Here is a 24,905-nt window from a genome sequence, read left to right on the forward strand (position 1 = left end):
ATTTCAGTCACCTAAAGCGATCCAGAATTACAGCACGGTTTCTTTGGCTCAAAGAAGACGACTGAAAGCTGCCTCACCAAGACACTAGACATCGGATCATCTGTATCCGTAATCGCAGACGCATGGCATCTGTTCAGGTTTGTCAATCATTGTTAACATGTTAATAAATTAATGCCGAATACGCACGTACGTTAAATAAGAAGAAAACAAATTGTTCAAGTGCAGAAATTACATGAAAATCGATGCTTGAAAACAATATTGAAATAGGGTATGAATTCATCGGCGCTTATTAAATTGTCAATGTCAGCTGATTGTTCATAGACTTTGTAGATCTAGACCAAGCCAAATTATTTAGCGTAACCTACAAAGTGTATGATACAAGCGTCTGAGTATGAATATGTTAAAGTATTTGTCAAGTTTTGTTATACATCTCTATAAATTTCAATATCTTTTAGGGGGAGGGGTTATATAAAGCTAAGATATACACAATAGATCAGTGACGGATCTTGGATTTTACATAAATTGATGAGTAAGATTTTTTTTCCCCTTAGTTGATGTTTGCAGTACAGAAAAAAGAGACAGGACACTATAAAAATCTACCACCACATACAAATTATACAAACCCATTGACATGCTTTGATTTATTTTCACTTTGTGCAACATACAGCATAATGCCATAAATGGGTCAACTTTTATTTATTTTACTATATAATCCGTTTTGAATACAACCACTTTTTAAAATCATTTTCATCCACTTTTCAAGATTCAATTCATAGTAACTTTTACACCATTAACAGCACAAATATCTCGTTTCAGTGTCTTATTTCTTTTTCTGTTGCAGCCATACATATATTATATGATTCTGTTCCAGTCTTACAAAGGAATATATAAGGAAATGGAATGATAAATTTCATTAATCATGCATGTTTTCTCCAACTAATGTTGGTAAAAGGTTTTGAAATCATGAATAGAATTTAGGTCCAGATCAAATGATTTGTGATAAATGTTTTAGATTTCATAAAAGTTAGAATAAAGATGAGTTTAGAATGATTATTTAAACAAAGGTTATTTTTCAATGAGTTGTAGGCCCAGCGTAAAATGTGAATGTTGACTCATTCATGGCAGTATGCTGCAATTTTATGCCAGCATGAATGTGAGAACAATAAAAAGAATATCAATTGTCACTCAACTTTCTTAGGCCCCAATATTAACACTTCATGTAAATAGCTGAGGTTCATTGATTTATCAGTATTGTTTTTCAGTTCTGTAATTCAAATATACCACCCCCCCCCTCCAAGTAACAAATAAAGTAATTTTATTGCAAGGGAATAGTAATACACTAATTGATAGCTTATTACAATAAAATCGTAAAGTAATCATGGCCTTTTTCGATCATGCAAGAAGATGGACGCTAAGTATTTTCTGCCAAGTCTTTAAATTCATCCCAACAATTTCAACACTATGACTCTAACTACAACACTAAATAATTTTTTTTACCAAGACGCTTCATTAAAAAAAATTTATTTAACATTATTAGTTTTCTTTTCACCTAATGTGTTATCTAGTTTCTTTGGGCCGAAGTGTCAAATATCAAATGTCAGCTAGACCATGTAGACAGATCCAATGATGAAATCTAGTTGTATTCACCTTTTTTGTTACCCATACCATATGGGAGTAAAATACAATTGTCCTATCTATTTCATGTAAACAATATTTGGGAATTGTCAAGCTAACTGGGTAATTTTGCTGCAAGGCATTTGATATCATTACGTCATATTGTGCTTGTTCTTAAATTTATATGCAAATTAAAGATTGCCCAATTCCTAAAATGAATAAAATGATAAGCATGGTAATATGATAAATATGTACTTTCTTGTTATATGCATAATTTTGCAAGAAAGTCTACCTTTTTTCAATGCATACATACATACATATATATACTGCCCTGACCATGAATAAATACATGGATACACTCACCAAAATAAGTTGCTTGTGCATAAAAGAAACATGGGTTACATCATATATACAGATCTTTTGATGCAAATAAATATAAAATGGTAGGCTTTTAACTTTTCATATCCTTATGGGTTCTTTTTTATCAAAATACTTGATTTTCTGAATTTTTGAATTCTCTAAATAAGAGATATTATGTAAACTCTAACTTGAAACCATTTCGAATTATTTACTAATACATATTATTTGATGTGAATATAGTGACTTTTATAAGACCCTTTGATTTTTCAACTGTAATAAATCAATCACAATTGAACAGACTATACCAAAATATTGAAATTCCATTATTGTTTCACATATATTGAATTTGTACCTTTAACTAATTATTCTATTGAGCTTAATTAAAAGTTATACTTAGTGAATTAATTCGGCTCTTTTTCATTATATTGAATATATTTCATGCCAAAATGTGTAAAAAGCTTTTTTGTATACTTATTTATGATGGGTAGTGTACATATATAATGATTGGATAGGTACGTGTATCGACCCTAATATTGCAGATGTTGACCATGAAGAGGTTGTGGCGGAACAGATGGTGAGATCCACTAATAACTGGAGACATGGGAGAAGAGTTGTTGAATTAAGGGTGTTGGCATATGCTCTAAAGGCCCGTCTAAACTGGGACATGCCATTTCAGTTCACTCATGCTGTAGATATCCAGACTTATGGACTGTCGACTATCATTAAGGTACAATGTATCTAGGTTTAATAGCACCTATCAATCTGTTAGTCCTAATACTAAATGACACGCATCAAATATTTGATGTAAGTGTACCTTTAAGTTTTGAGAGGAATTCTTAAATCATTTAACATGTTAAGGGGCGATGGTGAAATCAAAAGTTCAATGTCTGACAAAAAACTAAATTCACATAGTTTTCACGAAATCACAGCCCCACTCCTCTTTCAAAATCTAGAGATTTTGAATGTTGAAACTAATCGATTAACAAGTAAAAACATATGAGTATCAATAATATTTTGTTATACTTTTACTACTGTTTATTCACAAATTAAAATTAAAATGTAATATATTATTATGTGGTTTTTAACAGCAACTTGTCTTTTTTCCATTAAAGTAAAATCAATGTCGGATGACGAAAACCTATATGAGTTTTTACTCCCCTTCCCCTAGCTATTTGAATTTAAAAATTTTTCCCGACGTTGATCTTTTGATCTCGCCCCTAAACATGGTGGATACTCAACAACCATGGGTCAAATTCTGTATGTTACCTATACCATTGACCCAATAACCAGAAAACTTATTACCAAATCTATACTTATAAATGTTTTTGTACAGGTCCCTGAATACAAAATAACCTCTAATGTAATATTCTTGAATACATACGATATTCATTGTAAAATTTAATATTGTTTATATATTGCTTAATAATATTTATCATAGGGACACATACTTAATTACAATTTTATATCTTATTTTATGTATATACACACACAACTATATAATCTATTGATTCTTTTAATAGACACCTTGTTCCAATACATAGTGTCAGTAACTGAACAATGTGCCCAAAGAAAAGAAACATGGAAGAGTGTGGTATTCAAACACAAAACTAAGCGATAGTCATTTTGTCTGCACGTGTGTGAAGGGGATTCAAGTTTGTTCAAATGAAGGGTCATGCTGCCTTTAAAGGGGAGATGATAAAAAAAAATAGGGAGGGGTGAATTAAAAATCTTCTCAGAAACTGCTGGGCAAGGAAAGTTCAAATTTTCATGGCAGATTCCTGACATGGTGCAGATTAAAGTTTGTTGAAACCATGACTCCTGGGGGTAGGATGGGGCCACAATAGGGGATCAAAGTTTTATATCTGAGGATGCTTACTCCTCCTAGGCACCTGATCCCACCTCTGGTGTGTCCAGGGGTCCGTGTTTGCCCAACTATCTATTTTGTATTCTTGTAGGAGTTATGAGATTGATCACTGTTCGTTATCTTCACCTTGCATAGGGAAAAAATCTTTAGAAAGCTCCTTCATAAAGCAATAGTTAGATATAAATATTTATTATATTTAAGATATATATTTATTTGATAGTAAATATATATAATGCTATCCATTTCATTTAATTTTTGGAATTTTTTTTTATTATTCTGATGTCAACCATACACTTCTGTTTTTTACAGGTTTTGAATATGATGTCTCCAGTATGGATATGTTTGACGATTGTTACCATGAAAATGAACTCACGGACCAACATGTATGTCAAAACAGTTGGGGTATTTTTTTTGGTAAAATAAGTATAATGGTACCCATTTCACTCAATTTTAGAATTTTTTAATTATTCTGATGTCAGTCATACGCTACCATTTTTTTTTAACAGGTTTTTGAACATGATGTCTCCAGCAAGGATATATTTGATGATGGTTACCATGGAAACGAACTCACGGACCTCTGTCAAAAATATCTTTTCTGATAAAATAAATATAATGCTATCCATTTCAATTTTATTTTTTAATTATTCTGATGTCAGTCATACACTTCCGGATTCTCTACAGGTTTTGAATATGATGTCTCCGGCAAGGATATGTTTGATGATGGTTGCCATGGAAACAAACTCACAGACCTATCTAAAACTGACTTTTTCTGTTAAATTAAAATTAATGCTATTTACTTTAATCACTTTAGGAATTTTTTCATTGCTCTGATATCAGTTCCACACACCCTTTAGACAAATAGTAAATTTCAGTAAATAATGATGTCTCCAGCAATGGAGCATTCTCAATGACCGTGTAGCATGTGACAGCGTGGCAAGTATTCCATTGTCATCGAAAGCAAGTTTTTTGACCTGCCTAGATGATCGAACGGTCTAACGCGCTGGTTACATGCTGCTAGGTGATTTGGTTCCGCAGGTCGTGAGTTCAACCCCGGGTAGGGGCGGAAGTGGGTATCCAAATAAAATGAGATTTTCTGTGCTTTATATAAAGTTATATATATATATATATATATATATATATATATATAAACTCTAAACACTTTGTAGAAATATTTCGACCGTGTTACCGGTCTTCCTCAGTCGTGTCTATCTCTCATAGCAACGTAACTCAAGACTACATACACGAATGTACTATGACGTCACAGTAAGTATTATAAAATTGAAAAGCAACGTCAAAGCTGATATTGCGCGAAAAACATTTGAGGAAGGTAAGAGTTTAATAATGAAATTAACAATACTAACCGGCCTCGTGGACACATCCTAAAATATGACTATGCGTACAATTAAATATTTGGTAAGTAATGTAACAGAATTTTAGAAACGTATGTTCACAAAACAGTCAACTTCTAGCCTAAGTTAATACAAACAAGAAACATTACAGTAAGTACATCAATATTGTTATAATCAGTTATTATAACACGTTCTTTGCATACAAGACATTAATTATTAAAGACGAAAATGTTCCCTTTTGTTTATTCCGTGTGGTACATCAATATTCAATTTTTTCTTCCATAAATTTTCTCTAAAGCGACGATAAATGTCATCTTTGTAAAGTTTTTCTATTCCTATCATAGAATAATCGTCAATACTATGAGAATCCGTATAGAAATGAATAGCAACAGGGTCATCAGTTTTTCGTCTAATAAATGACAAGTTCAAAACATGTCTTTGGTATAGGGTTACCCCAGTTTCTCCCACATATACAATTGTGTTGCATTTTTTGCAAAACACTCCATAAACTACATTGCTGGATTTACAATTGATATAATTTTTGATATATTTGTTACTGTTGCAGTCCTCAAATTGATTGGTTTTAATGACATATTGACATAAGGTACACTTTTTAGCACCACACGGATCGCATAAATTTTCTTTTAAAAAAATAGATAATTGTGTTTCTTATGTACCAGAATGTCTTTTAAATTTTTGTCTCTTTTAAAAGCCACTATGGGCATATCTCTAAAAACGAATTGGAGGCGGTCAGAATTTTCAAGAATTTTGTTGACGGCTTTCTTAAAATCTTATGAATATTGGGAAGCCCTTTAGAATAGTCTAACACAAAGGGAACACGGTTACCCTGCTTCGTCTTTTTTCTGTAGTTGAGGAGATTTGATCGGTCTAGTTTATCTACTTTCTTAAGTTCATTTTCTACATCATTATCTAAATAACCGCGTTTTCTTAGATGTTTCTTTATTTCCTTCCGCTGATTTTGTTATTTTTCTTCTGTGGAACAAATTCTACGCGCACGGAGACCAAGTCCAAAGGGAATAGATTTTTTTGTAGATTCGGGGTGGCTAGAGGTTTTATTAAGGTACATATGTTTATCGGTGGGTTTGCAGTATAAGTCAGTACAAAGGATTCCGTCTGTTATTGAGATTGTTACATCAAGGAAATCGATTTTGGTGTTTGATAGACGTAATAAAGTCAAGCTGAATGTTTGGATGTATTTCATTCGCGGTTTTATGGAATTGTTTAAGTTCTTTTTCTGTACCCGTCCAGATACCAAAATATCATCAATGTATAACGTACATAAAATTATGGCAGTTTTGATTTTTCGAGAAGAATCTGTTCCCATCCCCCATGTAAACACAAGCGTAGTTTCGCCCAAGTTTTGATCCAATCGCGGTCCCTTCATTCTGCATGTAATGTTTGTTATTGAAGCTAAAATTATTATTGTCAAGAACAGCATCCAACATTTTTGATATACTTTCCGTGTCTACCTCTTTTTCATGACGCTCTTGTAATGCTATTTTAATGATATCGCGAGCTTCTTTCCTAGGTATACTGGGATAAAGTGCTTTCACGTCCATACAAAATAAAATAGAAGAATCTAGTAATGGTTGCTTTACACTTGAAAGTTTTTTCAAAAAATCTCTAGTATCCTGGACATAGCTACCAAGGGATCTATTCGCATTCTCAAGTTGCGACTCAACGTACTCGGCTATCTTTTCTGTCGGGTGTTGTCGGTCATTTACTTTAGTCCTGAGTGGATTGTTATTTTTGTGTATTTTTGGGTTAGCTTGGAGTTTTCCTGATCTTACGACCATTCCTCAAGATGAATGAAAGACCAGACTTTTGGACATCATAGACAGTGGCTTCTTCAGCAAAAATGGAAAACGCAATTATTCCTATCTAGTGGTCAGTCATTGAAAATATAACTTTTGATGAACACCACTTTGATTCCACGCACAAGCACGCTGAAGTTCAAATAAAGAAAAATATAGAGTTCCTCATTGACAATATCTTTGTGGTCTTTGGTGATCAGGTGTTCCAACAGTCTCTTGGAATTTCCATGGGCACGAATTGTGCTCTTTTGTTAGCTGACCTGTTCTTATATTCCTATGAAGCAGAATTTATGAAAGCAAAACTTCTACGTGAGAAGAACATTTTTTCTTCCTGTGGCCTTCAATTCGACATTTGGATGTATTGATGATGTATTATCTATTAATAATGATAATTTGCATTCATATGTCGATCCGATATATCCATGTGAACTCGAAATAAGACACCACAGAGTCGTCCACTTCTTCTTCATACTTAGATATTTTATTGAAAGTAGATATTAACGGCAAACTAACAACTCACCTTTATGACAAATGGAATGATTTCAACTTCTCCATCGTCAACTTCCCCTATTTATGTTGCAATATTCCATTATCACCTTCCTATGGTGTTTACATCTCTCAATTGATCCGATACGCAAGAGCTTGTTCTGCGTATAGTCAGTTTTTAAATCGAAGCGGGCTACTGACAAACAAGTTGATGGTGCAGGGGTTCCAACAGTTTCGTTTAAAATCAGGACTTCGCAAATTCTATGGTCGTTATAACGATCTAGTTTGCCAATACAACCTATCATTGGGTCCGATGCTGTCTAACTTGTTTCATGCCGATTGTTGGGCCGTTCTTGGCACACTGATTTTGACTGCAGATGGCTCTGTTTCCCTGATCGAGATGTAGGGCTTACGATGGGTGTGATAGGTCGACAGGGAATGCTTCCTTCTCCTGGGCGACTGATCCCACCTCTGGTGTGTTCAGGGATCCCTGTTCCTCCAACTCTCTCTCTTTTGTATTGATTATAGAAGTGATGAGATTCATCACTGTTCGTTATCTTCGCCTTTCATACTAGTATATAATAAAACCCTACAGTTCGTAATATTTACAAACTAAATCAATATTTTATATTGACGGAAGAAAGTCACAACTACTGGACATTTTATATTTGACTTTGAAAGTGTACATGTACAAAAGAAGAGAAACCTTGGACATAATTTTTCTTAGTGATCATCACGTTTACTACGAGTGGTATTCAGCACTATATGGAACGTGGATATTAGCCTGGACGACACCTCAGCGGTTAGAACATCCGGGTAGTAATCCGGGTTCAAATTCCCTGTCATACATTTTCTTTCTCCTGCCCATTATATATATATATATATTGTCTAATATTGTGTGTATTATACCGCTACCAGTGTAATTTATTATGACGTCACACAGGACAATTACTTACGTCGTTATATGTTGACGTTACTTAGCAATATTATTTCATTTTATAACTGTCTAAAGAGGCATTAAAGCTGAAAGCGCTAACAGTGACATGTTATTCGAGTTTTGTGTTTCTTGACTTTTATCATTGGATGTATTTACTGTATCAAATGCTGAATTCTTTTTACAAATTATATATATATATATATATATATATATATATATATATATATATATATATAATATCCAACGATGACTAAGTACACATGATCCACATTTAATTAATTTCACTTCTATATATACATGTATATATATATTCAACCCTTTTATATTACATACATATAGGACTAAAATTCTCTTTACTCGCTATATTAAGGTCTCAATATATGTCCTCTGTAGACATTCTCTATGTAAAATGTGCTTTTCGGTGCTACAAATTGTAGAATGCAAATGAAGGTTTGAATGGCATAAGTACGTAACCATTTTTCTTGTAGAAATTAATTGATGTCTCGTTGTTCTCTCCGACAAAAGCAAACACTAATTGATCGTCTTTAACGAGTTTTCCAGCAAGCGTCCCCGTGACAACGCTTCCTAGATTGGCTCTTCTGTACTCAGGTTCCACGTACAACATCCCAATCCCGCCATATTCTTGTTGAAGCTCCCAGGCAACAGGACGTCCATCTTCGGTCTCGATACACACAGTTGTGAAATTGGAAATATGGTACCTTATCCAGCACCTCAAGTCTGCATATCGGTCATATATTTCTTTATATTGCCAGGAGTTCCGAACATTTTCTACCTGAGATTGCTTCAATTTGGAGATTCTGAATCCATCTGGAGTTTCTCTGAAAACAATTTTTAAAATGTATGATCAGGAACAAGTAAATGCAAGGTGAAGATAACAAACAGTGATCAGTCTCATAACTCCTATAAGCAATACGAAATAGATAGTTGGGCAAACACGGACCCCTGGACACACCAGAGGTGGGACCAGGTGCCTAGGAGGAGTAAGCATCCCCTGTTGACCGGTCACACCCGCCGTGAGCTCTATATCCTGATCAGGTAAACGGAGTTATCCGCAGTCAAAATCAGTGTGCCAAGAACGGCTTAACAATCGGTATGAAACACGTCAGACAACATTTGACCCAATGCGAGGTTGTATTGACGAACTAGATCGTTATAACGACCATAGAATTTGCGAAATGCTGACTTCAATCGAGACTGTTGAAACCCCTGTACCATCAACTTGTTTGTCAGTAGCTTACCTCGATTTAAAAACTGACTAAACGCAGAACAAGCTCTTGCATATCGAATCAGTTGAGATATATAAACACCATATACAGGTGATAATGGAATATTGTTACATAAATATGGGAAGTTGGCGATGGAGAAACTGAAATCATCCCGTTTGTCATACAGTTGAGTTGTCAGTTAAGGCGATTGATCAGAATCATAAATCTTATAAACTCACGTTACACTAAGTCCAGGTGACAGATAACTAAGGTATACAATGTCTTACTTCTCTAAACTGTGCATTGTACCTACAGAGGAACTATTTTGTCAGGAGGAAGTATAAAAGCAACTGCATCATTGAGTTTTTTAACAGGAGAGGTTTCTGCATCTTTGAAACTGTTAACCAAGGCATCCATCACAGCACTCGTACAGCCTGCAAATTAAAGCTGACATGAATTAATAAATATAGCATAATTCTCTATGTCCACCATATTTTTCTACTCATCCGCCATAATAGGAGTTTTAGTACGCTTCACTATACATCAGTGTTTTCGATTTACCCGTGTGGGTAGCTTCGACAGGTAACACATACATCTCCGATACTAATCTATAGGACATCAAAAAGAAATTAAATCAACTTTTGGTACACCATGCAGTGTTAGAAATTACGATAAAAATATCGTATAGTGGTAAATCACTCTAGAAGCTTTGGATAAATAAATTTAGAATGGTTTTTCTTTACACGCATGTACGTACAGTTGCAGTAAACATGTTAAAACTATACAAAAAATGCGGAGAAATAGTTATCTATTATCTATTGATAGAATGGAATAAGCAAATAGCATGCAATTTATACCATTCACACTCACTTGAAGCAAAATGCGAATACATAAATAATACTGTTCTTATGCACATGACATGTATGTTTGCCATGAAATCGCATCGAACAGCTGTCGAATGCGGACGACTATTTACCTGGGTCTACTCGTAATATCTGTAAAGGACCGAAGATGTACGTGTACACTTGTTGAAAATACTCTAAGTGGTAGTCAAACTCCTTTTATTTGCATAATCCATGAAACAAAACGATAAACTCCATTTGTTATTTGTTATTCCTACAGTAAACACCGTTGTACAGACCGTGACACACTTAGTCCGTGCCGATCAGCTATCTTCGATCAGGGGAAGTATCAAAGTAGAATATTTACCCTGTTTTGCGTATGAATCCTTTTACCGTATGAATTACTGGTCGGAGTGTTGCAGATTTGCAAACTAGAAAATCAGTTAGGTACACAAACTGCTCATACATATATAATTTGCAAATAAAACACTGTACGAATGTATGGAATGAGAGAGAGAGAGAGAGAGAGAGAGAGAGAGAGAGAGAGAATTTAAACGATGATCTCCTAATAATTGCACTTTTATTAAGACAAATTATATCGTTAATTCAATAAAAGAGAACAATAACTCAAGCTTGCTCTCATAAATTGATAGTACTGATTTATTTGATTCATTTAAAACATAATTAAATATTAACCATATCACTAAATAATGTTGTCTTCAATTACTTCATTTTATTCTATTTCGGCTCTCAATATATATCATATATCTCTGCCATTTTGCGTTATTACATTCTGTGTTGAATTCGATGCAAATTATACTAATGCAAAATGTAGTAATTCAGTTTATCATATTCTGTGTCGTTATCAGGTACATGTACGTAAAATCAAGGGGATGGGGGCCTGTCCCCCACCTTCATCAAAATATCCATTATTTGTTATTTTGTAATGCAAATAAAAGATATCTTGGGTGACCCCACTTGACCCCAGCTTGAAAGTTCTGAAATAATAGTAAAATACACCCACCACCACCAATTCAGAAAATGAAGATTGGGTAAAAACAAAATTATGAAGCACACATAGAAGAGAACACTATCCACCCCATCCCACCCCAACGATTCAAACAAATTAAGTGTATGGGGGGGGGGGGGGGGTATTGAGGCAGTCAAAGTAAAAGACTCTTTCACTCCCCACCCATGAATTGGGACTTTGAACATCGGAAGATTCATCTTGGCTTGTTTGGGTTTTTTGTTTTGTTTTATTGTTGTTTTCATTCATGTATTTTACTATTATTTTGCATGGCAATTTTTTCTTAAGAATCCAATTTTCCATTTTTCTTCTCGCCCCCCCCCCCCCCCACCTTCATGAAAAATGACGATGCATGCCTGGTTATTACATATTGCATTGCAACACATGTCTACTAATTGTATGGTGTAGAACTGCACCCTTTTCCAAGTTTTCCTTCATTTACAAAGTGAAAGGAATAGTAATTAAAATCACAAAACAAAATGCGTAAAGACCAAGATATTTTTAACTTATACATAAATACACGTATTCAGAAAAATCGCATGCATACATTGTAGGACTATAGCATATGTGTGTTTTAACGGTTCTGTAATATGTCATAATGATCACGTTCAGGCTTGAGTGTAATCTATTCAAAAATATTTTCATTTCGTGGATCTTCGACGAATTTGGCTCCAGTTTTTGGCACTCTAGTTTTCCTTTTAGCTCTTACAAGTTTTTTGTGATTTCAATTTTCAAAATTTTCGGCTTGAGCATCACTGAAGAGACATTATTTGTCGAAATGAGCATCTGGTGCATCAAAATTGGTACCGTATAAGCTTTACATCTAGCTCAATGGATATATACTGAAAATGGACATACCGCTGTATGTCGAAATTTCAAATTCAAATGTATTCGATAAGATATTAATATTCATGAATCCGTAAAATTAACATTTTATTTGTTTTATTTGATCATAGACAGTTGCTTGTCCAACAAAAATGGAAAGCAGAAATATTCATATCTAGTGATTAGTCATCCAAAAAATTACTTTGTTAAACACCACTCTGATTCCACGTACAAGTACTCTGAAGTTGAAATAATAAAAAAATATAGTGGAGTTCCTCATTGACAATATCTTCGTGGTCTTTGATGATCAGGTCTTCCAACAGTCTGTTGGAATTTCCATGGGCAAGAATTGTGCTCCTTTGTTAGCTGACATGTTTCTATATTCATATGAAGCAGAATTTATTTAAAAACTTCTACGTGAGAAGAAAAAATCTCTTGCTGTGGCCTTCAATTCGACATTTAGATATATCGACGACGTTTTGTCTATTAACAATGACTTTCATTCATATGTCGATTCGATAGATTGATCACTGTTCGTTATCTTCACCTTGCATCCCAGTGAACTCGAAATAAAAGACACCACAGAGTCGTCCACTTCTGCTTCATACAAAGATATTTTATTGAAAGTAGACATTAACGGCAAACTAGCAACTCAAGTTTATGATAACGGGATGATTTCAGTTTCTCTATCATCAACTTCCCATATTCATGTAGCAATATTCCATCATCACCTGTATATGGTGTTTATATCTCTCAACTGATCCGATACGCAAGAGCTTGTTCTGTGTATGGTCAGTTTTTAAATCGAGGCAAGCTACTGACAAACAAGTTAATGGTACAGGGGTTTTAACATCTCGATTGAAGTAAGCATTTTGCAAATTCTATGGTCGTTATAACGTAGATCGTCAATACAACCTAACATTGGAGTGCACCTTTCTTTCAACACGAATTAATCTTCGTGTAAATGTTATATCAGGCACGTATACAGGTGGTTGGGGTGGTCAAGGAGGGGCTCGTCTGCCCTCTCCACCTTTTTGAAAATTTACTTTTTCCGTTATTCTAACATACAAAGTCAATATTTTCTACATGCAAATTTCAAACTAATATTTCTCTTATTTCTAATGATGAATTCAATTATAAGCATCAACTCCTCACATTTCCAATATGCTGTGAATCACAAAGTTTAAAATAGCTGGAAATTTGTAATGCTTGTAAACTTGCACTTGTATCAGTCTTCAATTTTCTTTCCTTTGTGAAATTATACTGTACATCGAAGTAGTCCAGTCTCTCTCTCTCTCTCTCTCTCTCTCTCTCTCTCTCTCTCTTCAATCAATGAATATGTATATGAAATGACCATAATATATCATGTGATTCCCAAAGAGACAAGGAATTATGAAAATCTTACTATATTTTTTATCCTTTCATATATATGTATTTGTATAATCAATTGTTTATTTTGGATTACGAATGTAATACCCGTATTTTCACACAGATTTATATTTCCGATCATTATTTATATATCCAAGTTTGTATGTGATCATCGATAAATTTTGAATTGTGCACGCATTATATCCAACCAGATACTCATTGTATATGTACGTGTATGATCAGATTCCTGGTTTCTATAAACTGTAAAACCCCTGACCAGTCAAGCATTTAATACAAAAAATACGAAAAGTTTTCGACTCTAATATCTCCCCTAATTGAAGACATCATAATGTGTCGCAGTATATACCCGGTCAACTTTCTTTAGAAATGGAAATACCCCATATTTGAAGTGATATTACATGTGTAAAAATGAATCAAATAATTTTAGGATACATGTCAAATGTAGCTGAGTGCTTAATAAAAATGTTGATACACAACATGTAGGTGTCACATGATTCTTAACATATAGATCGGTGCAAATACGAAACAAAGACACGTGGTCAGTTGCTGAAGAAATTCTGGTGAAAACATGCATGGTCCAGCAAAAAGCTGGGAGGAAAGGTGGATGGTCCCATATGAAAGGTAGATATTTTAGATGGGCAGGTAGGGTTCTGGATTGTATACAGTGTCTAAATCCCATCGCTTGGTACTGTGCTGGTGTGGGGAGGGGGTGCAGATTAGCCCAAATGAGAGATAATTGAAGCAGGAAAGGGGCACCTGCTCAGATCATGTTTTTGTGCACCAGCACCAGTATGTATAGATTACATGTAATTTAGGTTCATGATTTATTAACTACACCAATATGAAATACAAGTATTGACATAAAAGGGGAAATTATTTTTAGACGGTGGCTATTTATAGCCACTGCTTTATTCTATCGCCACAGTGGGCGTTACTATATACACACGGGGATCCAAGGGACATAATTTTGCAGGTAAAAAACAACAACATAAAAATGCATTTGTTTTTATTATCAAAATTATATGTTTATGATTTTAAACAGTTTTTGAAAAGTTTTATTTCAATAATATTTTTGCTATTTACGCGAAAATAATCCCGAAATACTGGTATGTTATATTACTCATTTCATAAATATGCATACGATAACGGCGTTGTAATTAATAGTCGGTGCCTTTGAAGTTGCGGTTTCTCTTCCAGCCTTGAGTGACGTGTCCACTGAATGTCCCGGTGTGTTTTCACGGCATCACACGGAGTATAAAATTTTATTAATGGATATAGTGCACAGTACACTTTTTCTTGCAAAATACTATTAAAATGCTGATTATCTAAAGCATAAAGATCTATTTTCAATGAGCAATTTGAAAATTGTTTGAATGGGGCGATTTCTTGTTTCAACTTTACTTTTTTAAATTTAAATCATTGGTAATTTGTGGAGTAATTCATATTGATATGAATTGTCGTTGGACTTGTGATTTGTTTATTTGATTGAGGGTATCACGAACGATGTTTGAACAAAGGATCCAACTTACTAAGCCCATCAGATCAAGTCTACATGGCCTATTTTTAAAACAATTATCCCGTCACTTCTTGAATTTCGATGTGTTTGATATTGTATGCATTACGCAAAGCGACGAGTTTCCTGCAGCACAAGATAAAGAACCGCTAGTTATAATATTATGATACATGTAATTAGAACTTTGTAAGTTGCGTGGATAGTTCAAATCAAAATGGAATCAATTGGTCAAAGTTGATAACGGCTACAATTGTTTTGTGCTAGCATCAAATCGCAGTAATTGAAGTGAAAGTAGCATGAATCACCACATTCATTTTCCACTTAATATATGCAAGAACTTTGTTCATGAGTTCTACAGTACATTAATTTTATTTTAGTGTGGAAACAACCGGGAACTTTCCCAATATTTCACTTGTGAACTGAATTAAATAACTGCAATAGATAATTTTGTGTGTGTGTGCTTTGGAAAAAAATTGTAATAAAGAAATTACACTACATCCTGGGGAATTTTAGTTTGTTTTAAACAATTTTCCCTATGAGACCATGGCTAACTTCTAAATTAGCAAGCAGCAGCTGATTGTCATATGAAGCACGTGGATCCCGTGTGTAAAAATAAAATCGACAAAACTCTAGTTATATCCCGACTGTGGTTCCTTTTATAAAAAGTGTACAATAAGTAATGGTTATCTTCTAGCATCCGAGTAATATTCACATTATCAAAGAGATGGGCGGTCCTTCTGTCACGAGTGCGCGGAGCCGTCCGCCCATCTTTTTGATAATGTGAATTTTACGATGATGCTAGAAGATGACCTACTTGTCACATATTACGAAAGCTTCTCATTTTACCTTTATTGAACCATACATTCAATATAAGGGTAGATTACCATATACCATCGTCGGAAGATGAGTGTGCATCACAGCGGGGTTAAGGTGTCCCGAGTAAAATAACAAGTAATAACAGCATATTCATATAAAAGTAAAATTCTTTCAAGCGTCGCATATTTTTAGTAAAAATCGTTTGTCAATACATTAACAAACATCGTATCACGTGGGGAAATCCTTTGCTTACCTATTACGTCGTCATACAAGTGACGTAGAGCTATTTTTATCCGCTAGACTTTTAGTTGTTTATCACCTCGTTCCAGGTGAAAGATTCACTCAAATCATTTGCAGCTTGGGCTTGATATGTCGACATTAATATGGTAAATTTAAAGAGTGATGCGGATCGGTACAATATCCTCTCAAATATAGCAATTTCCATAATCTCAACTCAAATGTTGGGCATTTTCCACATTCACATCCAAATCGTATCTAAACGAGGCAAAATATTGTACCTTCCGTATCAAAATCCTAAATCTGCAACTAGTTACCTTTCTGAATATGCCTAGGTCGAAATAAAATATCGTCATCTTTCACCTGTAACGAGTCGATATGTACATGCGTTGGTTTTCTTTATTCTAAATAACTATACACATCGGGGGCGATATCAAGGTCACAAAGTGTTGTAAAGATTAATTTACAGTCTTTCGTTCACATATTATATATAAATATATGAGACTTATATATTATTGAAGAAATGTAGGGGGGAGGGGGTCATCTGACAAACAGATTAAAACACATACAGCTTGAACACTAGATAACGGCAATAAATAGCGAGAAAATATGACATTTTCCCCGCGATACAACTATAGACCTGTACGTCGTGACGTACTTTTATATTGTGACGTCATATAGTATGAAGTGCACCGAGGTACATTTTATGATGATTATTTTAACTTTACTCGGGACACCTTAACCCTACGCTTTACCTGCAAAACAGCAAAAGTAACTTCACGAAAACTGATTATCCCTGTCAGTATCAATCACATATTGGTGGTTTCATAAATTATTATTCAGGAATTTCATTCTATACAAAGAGAGAGAGAGAGAGAGAGAGAGAGAGAGAGAGAGAACTATTTAACACTGATTGTGAAAAAACGGTCACACATATGTTTATATCTGTTACATAACACTTCCCGTCGGCTTCAACGCCCCAGACATAAAGTAAATTCACGAAAACCTGCAGTATCAATCACAAATTACAGATTTTCTTTGTAAGTTAATTTTCTGATTTGATTGAAGCTGTGTAAAAAATGCACTTATTAAAATTTGAAATACATAATTTGTTTCTATTGTGCAATTCTGATGTTAGTACCGCCCATGCGATCACAAGGTGGGTTGAGCTCTTATTGTCACATATTTGCAGTGATTTTCTTTTGATGTTCAGTGATTGTATTTGGTTATTTTCAACAGCCTTGTTATCACATATGCGATAATACGAGCAACATTATCTCTGGTATATCCAGGGATCCGTGTTTCCCTAACTATTTATTTTGTATTGCTGATAGGAGTTATGAGATTGATCACTGTTCGTTATCTTCGCCTTTCATATTTCGAAATAGAAAGGCCACATACTCTAATGCTGTTCTCCATTTTACAAGGTGATTATTTTCAAAGTTCTGAAATATTCCCTATAAGCTCAAGAGGAAAACAGTGCATGGATACGAACGAGATAATAAGTCGTACGGACGAGATTCTAAGTTGTTATAATGAGATAATAAGTCGTACAAACGACATACACTAAGTCGTACGAACGACATAGTAAGTCGTAATAACGAGATAATAAGTCGTACGAACGACATAGTAAGTCGTAATAACGAGATACTAAGTTGTACGTTCGACATAATAAATCGTAATAACGATATAATAAGTCGTAATTCCGAGATAATAAGTCGTACGAACGAGGTACTAAGTCGTAGTGACGAGATACTAAGTCGTAATAACGAGATGATAAGTCGTTATTACGACATAATTAAGCCGTATGAATGATATAATTTCACTAAACAACAAGTATGGACGGCGTGGAAACAGTTTACCTGCTTGTGAAGTTTTCTTTCATATTCTTGATGTGGCTATGTTTATAACAGAACAAGTTTGACAAATCGAGACAGTTACAAGGATATAAACTGTTACACTTGAAGTGTATAAAGAATGGTTCTGTTGTGAATCAGGAGAGTGTTCGATTGTTGCTTCAAGTGATTGATCCAGAAAGCGTTAAAACAAGAGAGCGAAAGAGACTTCAGCAGCGAAAATACTTATGCAGTGGACCAGATTTTGTATGGCAAGTAGAATCTTATGACAAATAGAAGTCATACGGATTTTGCATAAACAGTTGATATTAATAATTTTAGCTTGAAAATCACCGGAAGATTACATAAATTACATGAATTAACATAAACCTTCTAGTTATCTGTAGCCTGCATGTACTCATTTATCTCTCGTCCAGGTTTTTTCACATTGTAAACAATGAAACAATGTAACAAAAGCTTTTACTAGTATATGTAATAAAGAATGTGTTTCTTCTGGTTCGGTTGCCTGCATACATCATAGCTCCTGACCCTATAAAGTTTACATGAAATGTTTTGGGAACTGTATACAACGAATTCATTTTTTGCACACTACGATGCCTCAACAGCAATGTTTACGAAAATTCCTAAAATTCTTCTTCTAAAAGTTCCTAAGACATATCTGAAATCTAGGGGAATTTTAAGGCCATTTTTAGACAAACTTTGGATGTAAATCAAAGCTGTCTTAGGAATATCCTACACTAAGGCGTCTTAAGTAATTATGACATAAACATACGCAAAGTTTTAAAACGAGGTGTAAAATGATAGTGCGTGTCATAATTATACACTGTAGTTATGATTATATATATATGTACATGTATAGTCAAAAATCAAATCCAGTACTCAAACTTATATCTGTTTGCCCAACTATCTATTTTGTATTGCTTATAGGAGTTATGAGATTGATCACTGTTCGTTATCTTCACCTTGCATCTAATATATCTATAGATAAAATTTCGAGTACTGGATTTGATTTTTTACTTTATTCTACCCCGATACCAAGAAAAAAGAATTTATTGAACACACACACACACACACACACACACACACACACACACACACACATATATATATATATACATATATATATATACCAGATACATTTTTTTAAAATTACTTTTATTCTTTTGGATGATATGGGCTATATTTAGTATTTTTGAATAGAGTCCCATTTAATTAATTTAATCATTCGGAATTCTTAAACGAAGTGCAAATTCATTCCTCTGTGAAACTCTTATTCATTGATTTTGGACTTTACAGAGGACCCAGAGGTCGTGGTTTATACAAACTTAATATTTCATGATACGTTCTTGAGAACCAACATATTTTTACTGTTCTCTGCACATCTTTCCTTTGACAGAAGTGTGGCACTTCAGTTGAACAAATTGGATTTCACTCAACCTACATGTATGAATATATTGTGCCAGGTTTGGTTGAAAATTGGCCCATTGGTTCTAAATAAGTTTAAAATTATAAAGTTTACAGATGAACAGCTAGACACAAATAAATGAACACCAGACAACAGCAAACTTCCACCAGAGTTCGTATATAGGTGACGTAATGAGGCCTCGACGGGGGGTTTGCAGACAACAGGTGACCCAAAAAGCTTTTAGCTTCAAATGAGCTCAAAACTAATGAAGACATAGTTCCTGTTCAGAAAGAAGCATTGCTCTAGTTTTCTTTGATCAACTCCCATGAGTACCGTCTGTAATTTGAATTACATGACCTTGACCTAGACACCTGGAGATTCATAATACTCCTTCAGAATATAAACGTACTTTCTGTCAATCATATTGTCACAGTTTCAGGAATATTTCTTGAGAAAGTTTTATAATCTTGATAAAGACCCAAGTGCAAGATCATAAGCAAACCAAGTATAAGTTTGATGTTTGCTATCATTGTAAAAAATTTCAATCTAAAATATGACTGTAATCAAATTCTGGGACATTGACCTTGATAAGAATTAGAATTAGTAAAAAGTTCATAGTAAATCATTAAGTATCATACAAGCTTTTATGAAAAGCAAGAGTTACTGCTGCCTCTTGGTTATATGTCTATGCACGGTATAAAAATTCCAATGAACATGCTCTCCATCAAAGTTTGGAGAAATTACAAAGCTTTAAATTATGGTCTCAAAAGCATTCAGTTTTCCTTTGCAGACATAGGGCATGAAGGTCAGGACAATGCTAAATTCTTGCTAGATGTACTGGTATAGTCAAAAACCCTACTCTTTGAATTTGTAGCTTTTAGTAATTGTAAAAGACTAAAGTGTTCATGGGTTTATTTTTTATGCTTATTATCTCGTTAAAACCACTTATTATTTCAAACATTTCGGTTGAGCATCACTGAAGAGACATTATTTGTCGAAATGCGCATCTGGTGCATCAAAATTGGTACCGTATACGTTTTACATTATGACCCCTGGGTCGAGGCCTATGCTGGTGGACTGTTAGTCCCCGAGGGTCTCTACAGCCCAGTAGCTTAGTACTTCGTTACTAGCTTGAAAATACGGATGTATATTTAATTGCTGTTATAAAATTTAGAAATTCATTTCAAAATTAAGGATTATCTCCCTCGTGCATAGCTCTTATCCTTGGACGAATTTGGCTCCACTTTTTTGGCACGCTGTTTTTGGCTATATTTAGCTCCAAAACTTCATAGTTATTTTGGATTTCAAACATTTCGGTTGAGCATCACTGAAGAGACATTATTTGTCGAAATGCGCATCTGGTGCATCAAAATTGGTACCGTATACGTTTTACATTATTATCTCGTACGTACGACTTAGTGTATGTCATTTGTACGACTTATTATCTCATTATAACGACTTATTATCTCGTTTGTACGACTTATTATCTCGTTATTACGACTTAGTATCTCGTTCGTACAACTTATTATCTCGTTATTACGACTTATTATTTCGTTATTACGACTTATTATGTAGTACGTACAACTTAGTATCTCGTTATTACGGCTTAGTATCTCGTTATAACGACTTATTATGTCGTTTTTACGACTTAGTGTTTCTCGTACGTATGAGTTATTATCTCGTTAATACGACTTAGTATCTCGTTATTGCGACTTATTATGTCATTCGTACGACTTATTATCTCGAAATTACAACTTATTATCTCGTTATAACGACTTATTATGTCGTACGTGCGTACGTACTTAGTGTGTGTCGTTTATATGACTTATTATCTCGTAATTACGACTTATTGTGTCGTTCGTACGACTAAGTATCTCGTACGTACGACATATTATCTCGTAATAACGACTTATTTTCTCGTACGTCCGACTTAGTATCTCGTTCGTACGACTTATTATCTCGTACATACAACGTAGCAAAAAATTATATCAATTGACAGCAATGCGCTTCCGTAATATGTCTTATATGAAATAATAATCATAATAAAATACATTCAAGCCAATGGGCCTCTGGCACCATTGGTGAGAATCATGCGGGAGTATATGAGGATATTTTATCCCAATGAATAATATGTATACTTTCTAATAAATGATGAAAAGTTTTTTTTTTTAAATTATTTTCGGTAAGTGCACATCTCCGATGCCTGTTGAATAGATGTCCGCATTTGATACGTGTTTTTTTTTAATTTATTTTTTATTTGGGCGGGGGAGTTTTGACGAGCATGGGCAATTTGTGCATTACATATTATGCATGTGACATGCACCTGTACTTTGCAAAAATGGATATGAATAATATATAATTTATGCTCCTTGCTTATTCCATTCTATCAGTATGTAATCGGCAAATGATTTTTCCGCTTTTATTTCATAAGAAACTGCAAATACTTGCTAAGCACCTTTGAGCGTACATAGTGTATGACAAGGGTGCTATATGAATATGGTATTATTATTATAATAATTTTTTATTACATTTTAAAAACATAATTTTTTAGAAACATTTATTTCAATCTGTATGTTACATGTAGTATGGTGTTTTAATTGACAGTGTTTATATTATATCAACCAATTCCTATCAAATATTATAACTAATAATCACTTGTTCAAAATTTAGTTTTGAATGCCCTATTTCAATATTTTTTCTCCTGTAATAGCTACTGTTCAGGAATTCGATAGGAATCATGTGTATAAATACAAAATATTCAATGTACCCCTATTCAACAAATTTTCTTGCATAGCAATATTTGTAAAAGATATTGTTACCAGTAATGAATAAAGGTGATGCCAGCCTTTCAGAAGCATGTCGTAGCAAGATCTCCAGAGATTGACAGAAATCTGGTTGTTTGCAGAAAGACACTGCGAATGGCAAAGTTTTCTTCCTCTGTAAATATGCAGACTACCATTACACTTTATCTAAACGACAAGCTACAGCTTTCTGAGAGAGACGGTCTCATCAAAACTGGAGGTATTTGTTAAATATATTGCACAACATCCTGTGTTACAAGTTACTGACCAGACAACAACTCCAATTTAGCTTGAATATTTTAAAGTTATGAAACACACAAATATGAGTGCCTTTATCTTTTTATATTAAAATAATAACTTGGAGGAGAACGTATTCTTGTTCGGTTTTTTTTTTTACCTATGTTGTGTAATACATTTCCACCTGATACTGTTGGTTGGCAGATGTGGCCTGGATTTCTCGAAAATAACTTAAGTCGAAACTTAGACTAAAATTTGAGATTTCACTCAAATTTTGACTGATCAAATAGAAGAAAACTCAAACTTAAGTTTTTTCGAGAAATGAAAGCCCGATCAATAGAAGATTCAAAACCTCCTATATTTAGGCATTTGTTTATACTACGAGATGATTACGTATTCAAACCTTGCCTTGCTATCCACGATCACAATTGCAGAGAAATTTGGCCAACTATCTACGAGAACTGCTTTATCAGTCAACAAACCCCTCCTCAGCAATTTGAAATGATTAAACACCTTTACAATTAAATAAAGATTATGCAATATACACGTCTACAAAAAACGTCGAGACATGGTTTCCGTTATATTCCAGCATTCTTTTTAATACTGACAATATAGGATTTCAATATCGATTTTCATCGGTGTCATTTGAAGTGAAGAGAAATTCAACCGTCCAATGAAATAAAAAGAAATACGTACACAGATGGAGTAAGGCAACTCTTTTTCTAATTCCGTTTCCATAGTGGCATATTCTGTTGAGTTCAACTCATGTACCGCCATTTTGTTTTACAGCGTGAGTATGTTGATATTTAGAACCATCACAATCTGTGCTGCTCATCAGCTCCAAAGTGACTGAAATAAACTCCTCGCTTGGTATTCCATTGTAATTGTCTTACGTGACTTGCATAATACTGATAACTCAGGATAAAGTCTTACCTATTTCTGAAAACAGGGTACTCGTTGTGTAATATACTATGGGGTTACAACGCTCACCTGAGCGACATCGCTGTATAATCTACATCCTCGTCTTTCTATCATATTCCTATCTAAAATTGTGGTTTCACTGATGTCCTCTTTTACAACATTTGAATTTGACAAAATTTATAACAGTCCTCTTGTTTATCTATATATATTTTTCTTATTAATTTTAGTACTTATTCAACTTTAAAACGGTGAACACCAAAGATCGGTAAAGTCAACTACTAGTAACTGGCTATTTAAAGAGAGAAAAGTTGACTACTGGTAGCCAGCTACTTAAAGTTACAAGTTTTCATGAATGCGTTAGAAATATCTGTGTTTGAATTAGATATCGTACGAGCTTACAATTAAACTTATCACGAGGAGTGATATAGGGTGTCTTAATATGCCATCAATTTTCAGATACCAAATGCATTTTGATTTGAAGTACAATGAAATTTCGAGTTTGCTTGAATACCTTAAGGAACTCTGTGTTTGTATTAGATATCTGACTAAATTATGACTTTACATATGATGACAAGTGTTATTACACATCTGATATATCATGCTTAAATGGAAAGGCAACCCTAACCACATTGTTGCCTTTATGAATAAAGTATTACTCACTGATATCGTAAATGACAGTCTTTAACAACAAAAATCCTTGCTTAACAATTAAATCAATATTAATCTGTCTTATATTTCAAATTACCCGCCGCTGAGAGAGCGGCCATTGAAGTTTAATTTATTACGTCACACCCACAGGCACTTGTTTCTGTAAATGACTTATGACCTCTGTATACTAATAACAACACAAGGTAACTAGCTTCAAATGACACCCCTGAGAATGTCGGCCTTTTGAGCTTCCAGGGAATATGCTATGTAAATGTATTTACTACTGTTGTATTGTACAATCATTCAACTTAAAAACCATGTATGACATGACTGCATTCATTGCCTCTTATCGCCGAAAACTGCAACAAAACATGGATTTTCCGTTTTATACCACGAAGTGCTATGTACTGATACCGCACAGAATGAAAATTGTATATTCGTTGTGTTGAAAAATAAAGTCTCATTGTTTTATTATCTACGGAAGCCCATTAGTGCAAACCAAAACTAAATAAAAAACGAACTTATTATATAAAAAACGAAATTATTAAATAAAAAGCGAAATTATTATATAAAAAACGAAATTATTATATAAAAAACGAAAATATTAAATAAAAAACCAAAACTAAATAAAAAACGAAATTATTATATAAAAAACGAAATTATTATATAAAATACGAAATTATTAAATAAGAAAAGGAACGTACTGTACTGATGTGA

General features: G+C 33.9%; 1 protein-coding gene and 1 long non-coding RNA gene across 2 annotated transcripts; one reads left to right on the plus strand and one right to left on the minus strand.

The window, feature by feature from the left end:
• On the plus strand, window positions 1-4,348 carry LOC130055066 (uncharacterized). The gene is made up of 3 exons (XR_008803290.1): window positions 1-137; window positions 2,514-2,701; window positions 4,148-4,348. It is a non-coding gene; the product is annotated as an uncharacterized LOC130055066 (long non-coding RNA).
• A 4,356-nt stretch (window positions 4,349-8,704) lies between these two features.
• LOC125650817 (glycine N-acyltransferase-like protein 3) lies at window positions 8,705-23,873 on the minus strand. The gene is made up of 4 exons (XM_048879354.2): window positions 23,316-23,873; window positions 22,401-22,518; window positions 9,985-10,105; window positions 8,705-9,284 (listed from the first exon to the last, which is right to left on the minus strand). The coding sequence occupies exons 1-4, from the start codon at window positions 23,394-23,396 to the stop codon at window positions 8,870-8,872; spliced, it is 735 nt and encodes a 244-aa protein (XP_048735311.2). The 5' UTR covers window positions 23,397-23,873; the 3' UTR covers window positions 8,705-8,869.
• Window positions 23,874-24,905: the final 1,032 nt, after the last annotated feature.

This window comes from Ostrea edulis, chromosome 5, assembly GCF_947568905.1.
Source record: "Ostrea edulis chromosome 5, xbOstEdul1.1, whole genome shotgun sequence".
In the NCBI taxonomy this organism is placed as follows: domain Eukaryota; kingdom Metazoa; phylum Mollusca; class Bivalvia; order Ostreida; family Ostreidae; genus Ostrea; species Ostrea edulis.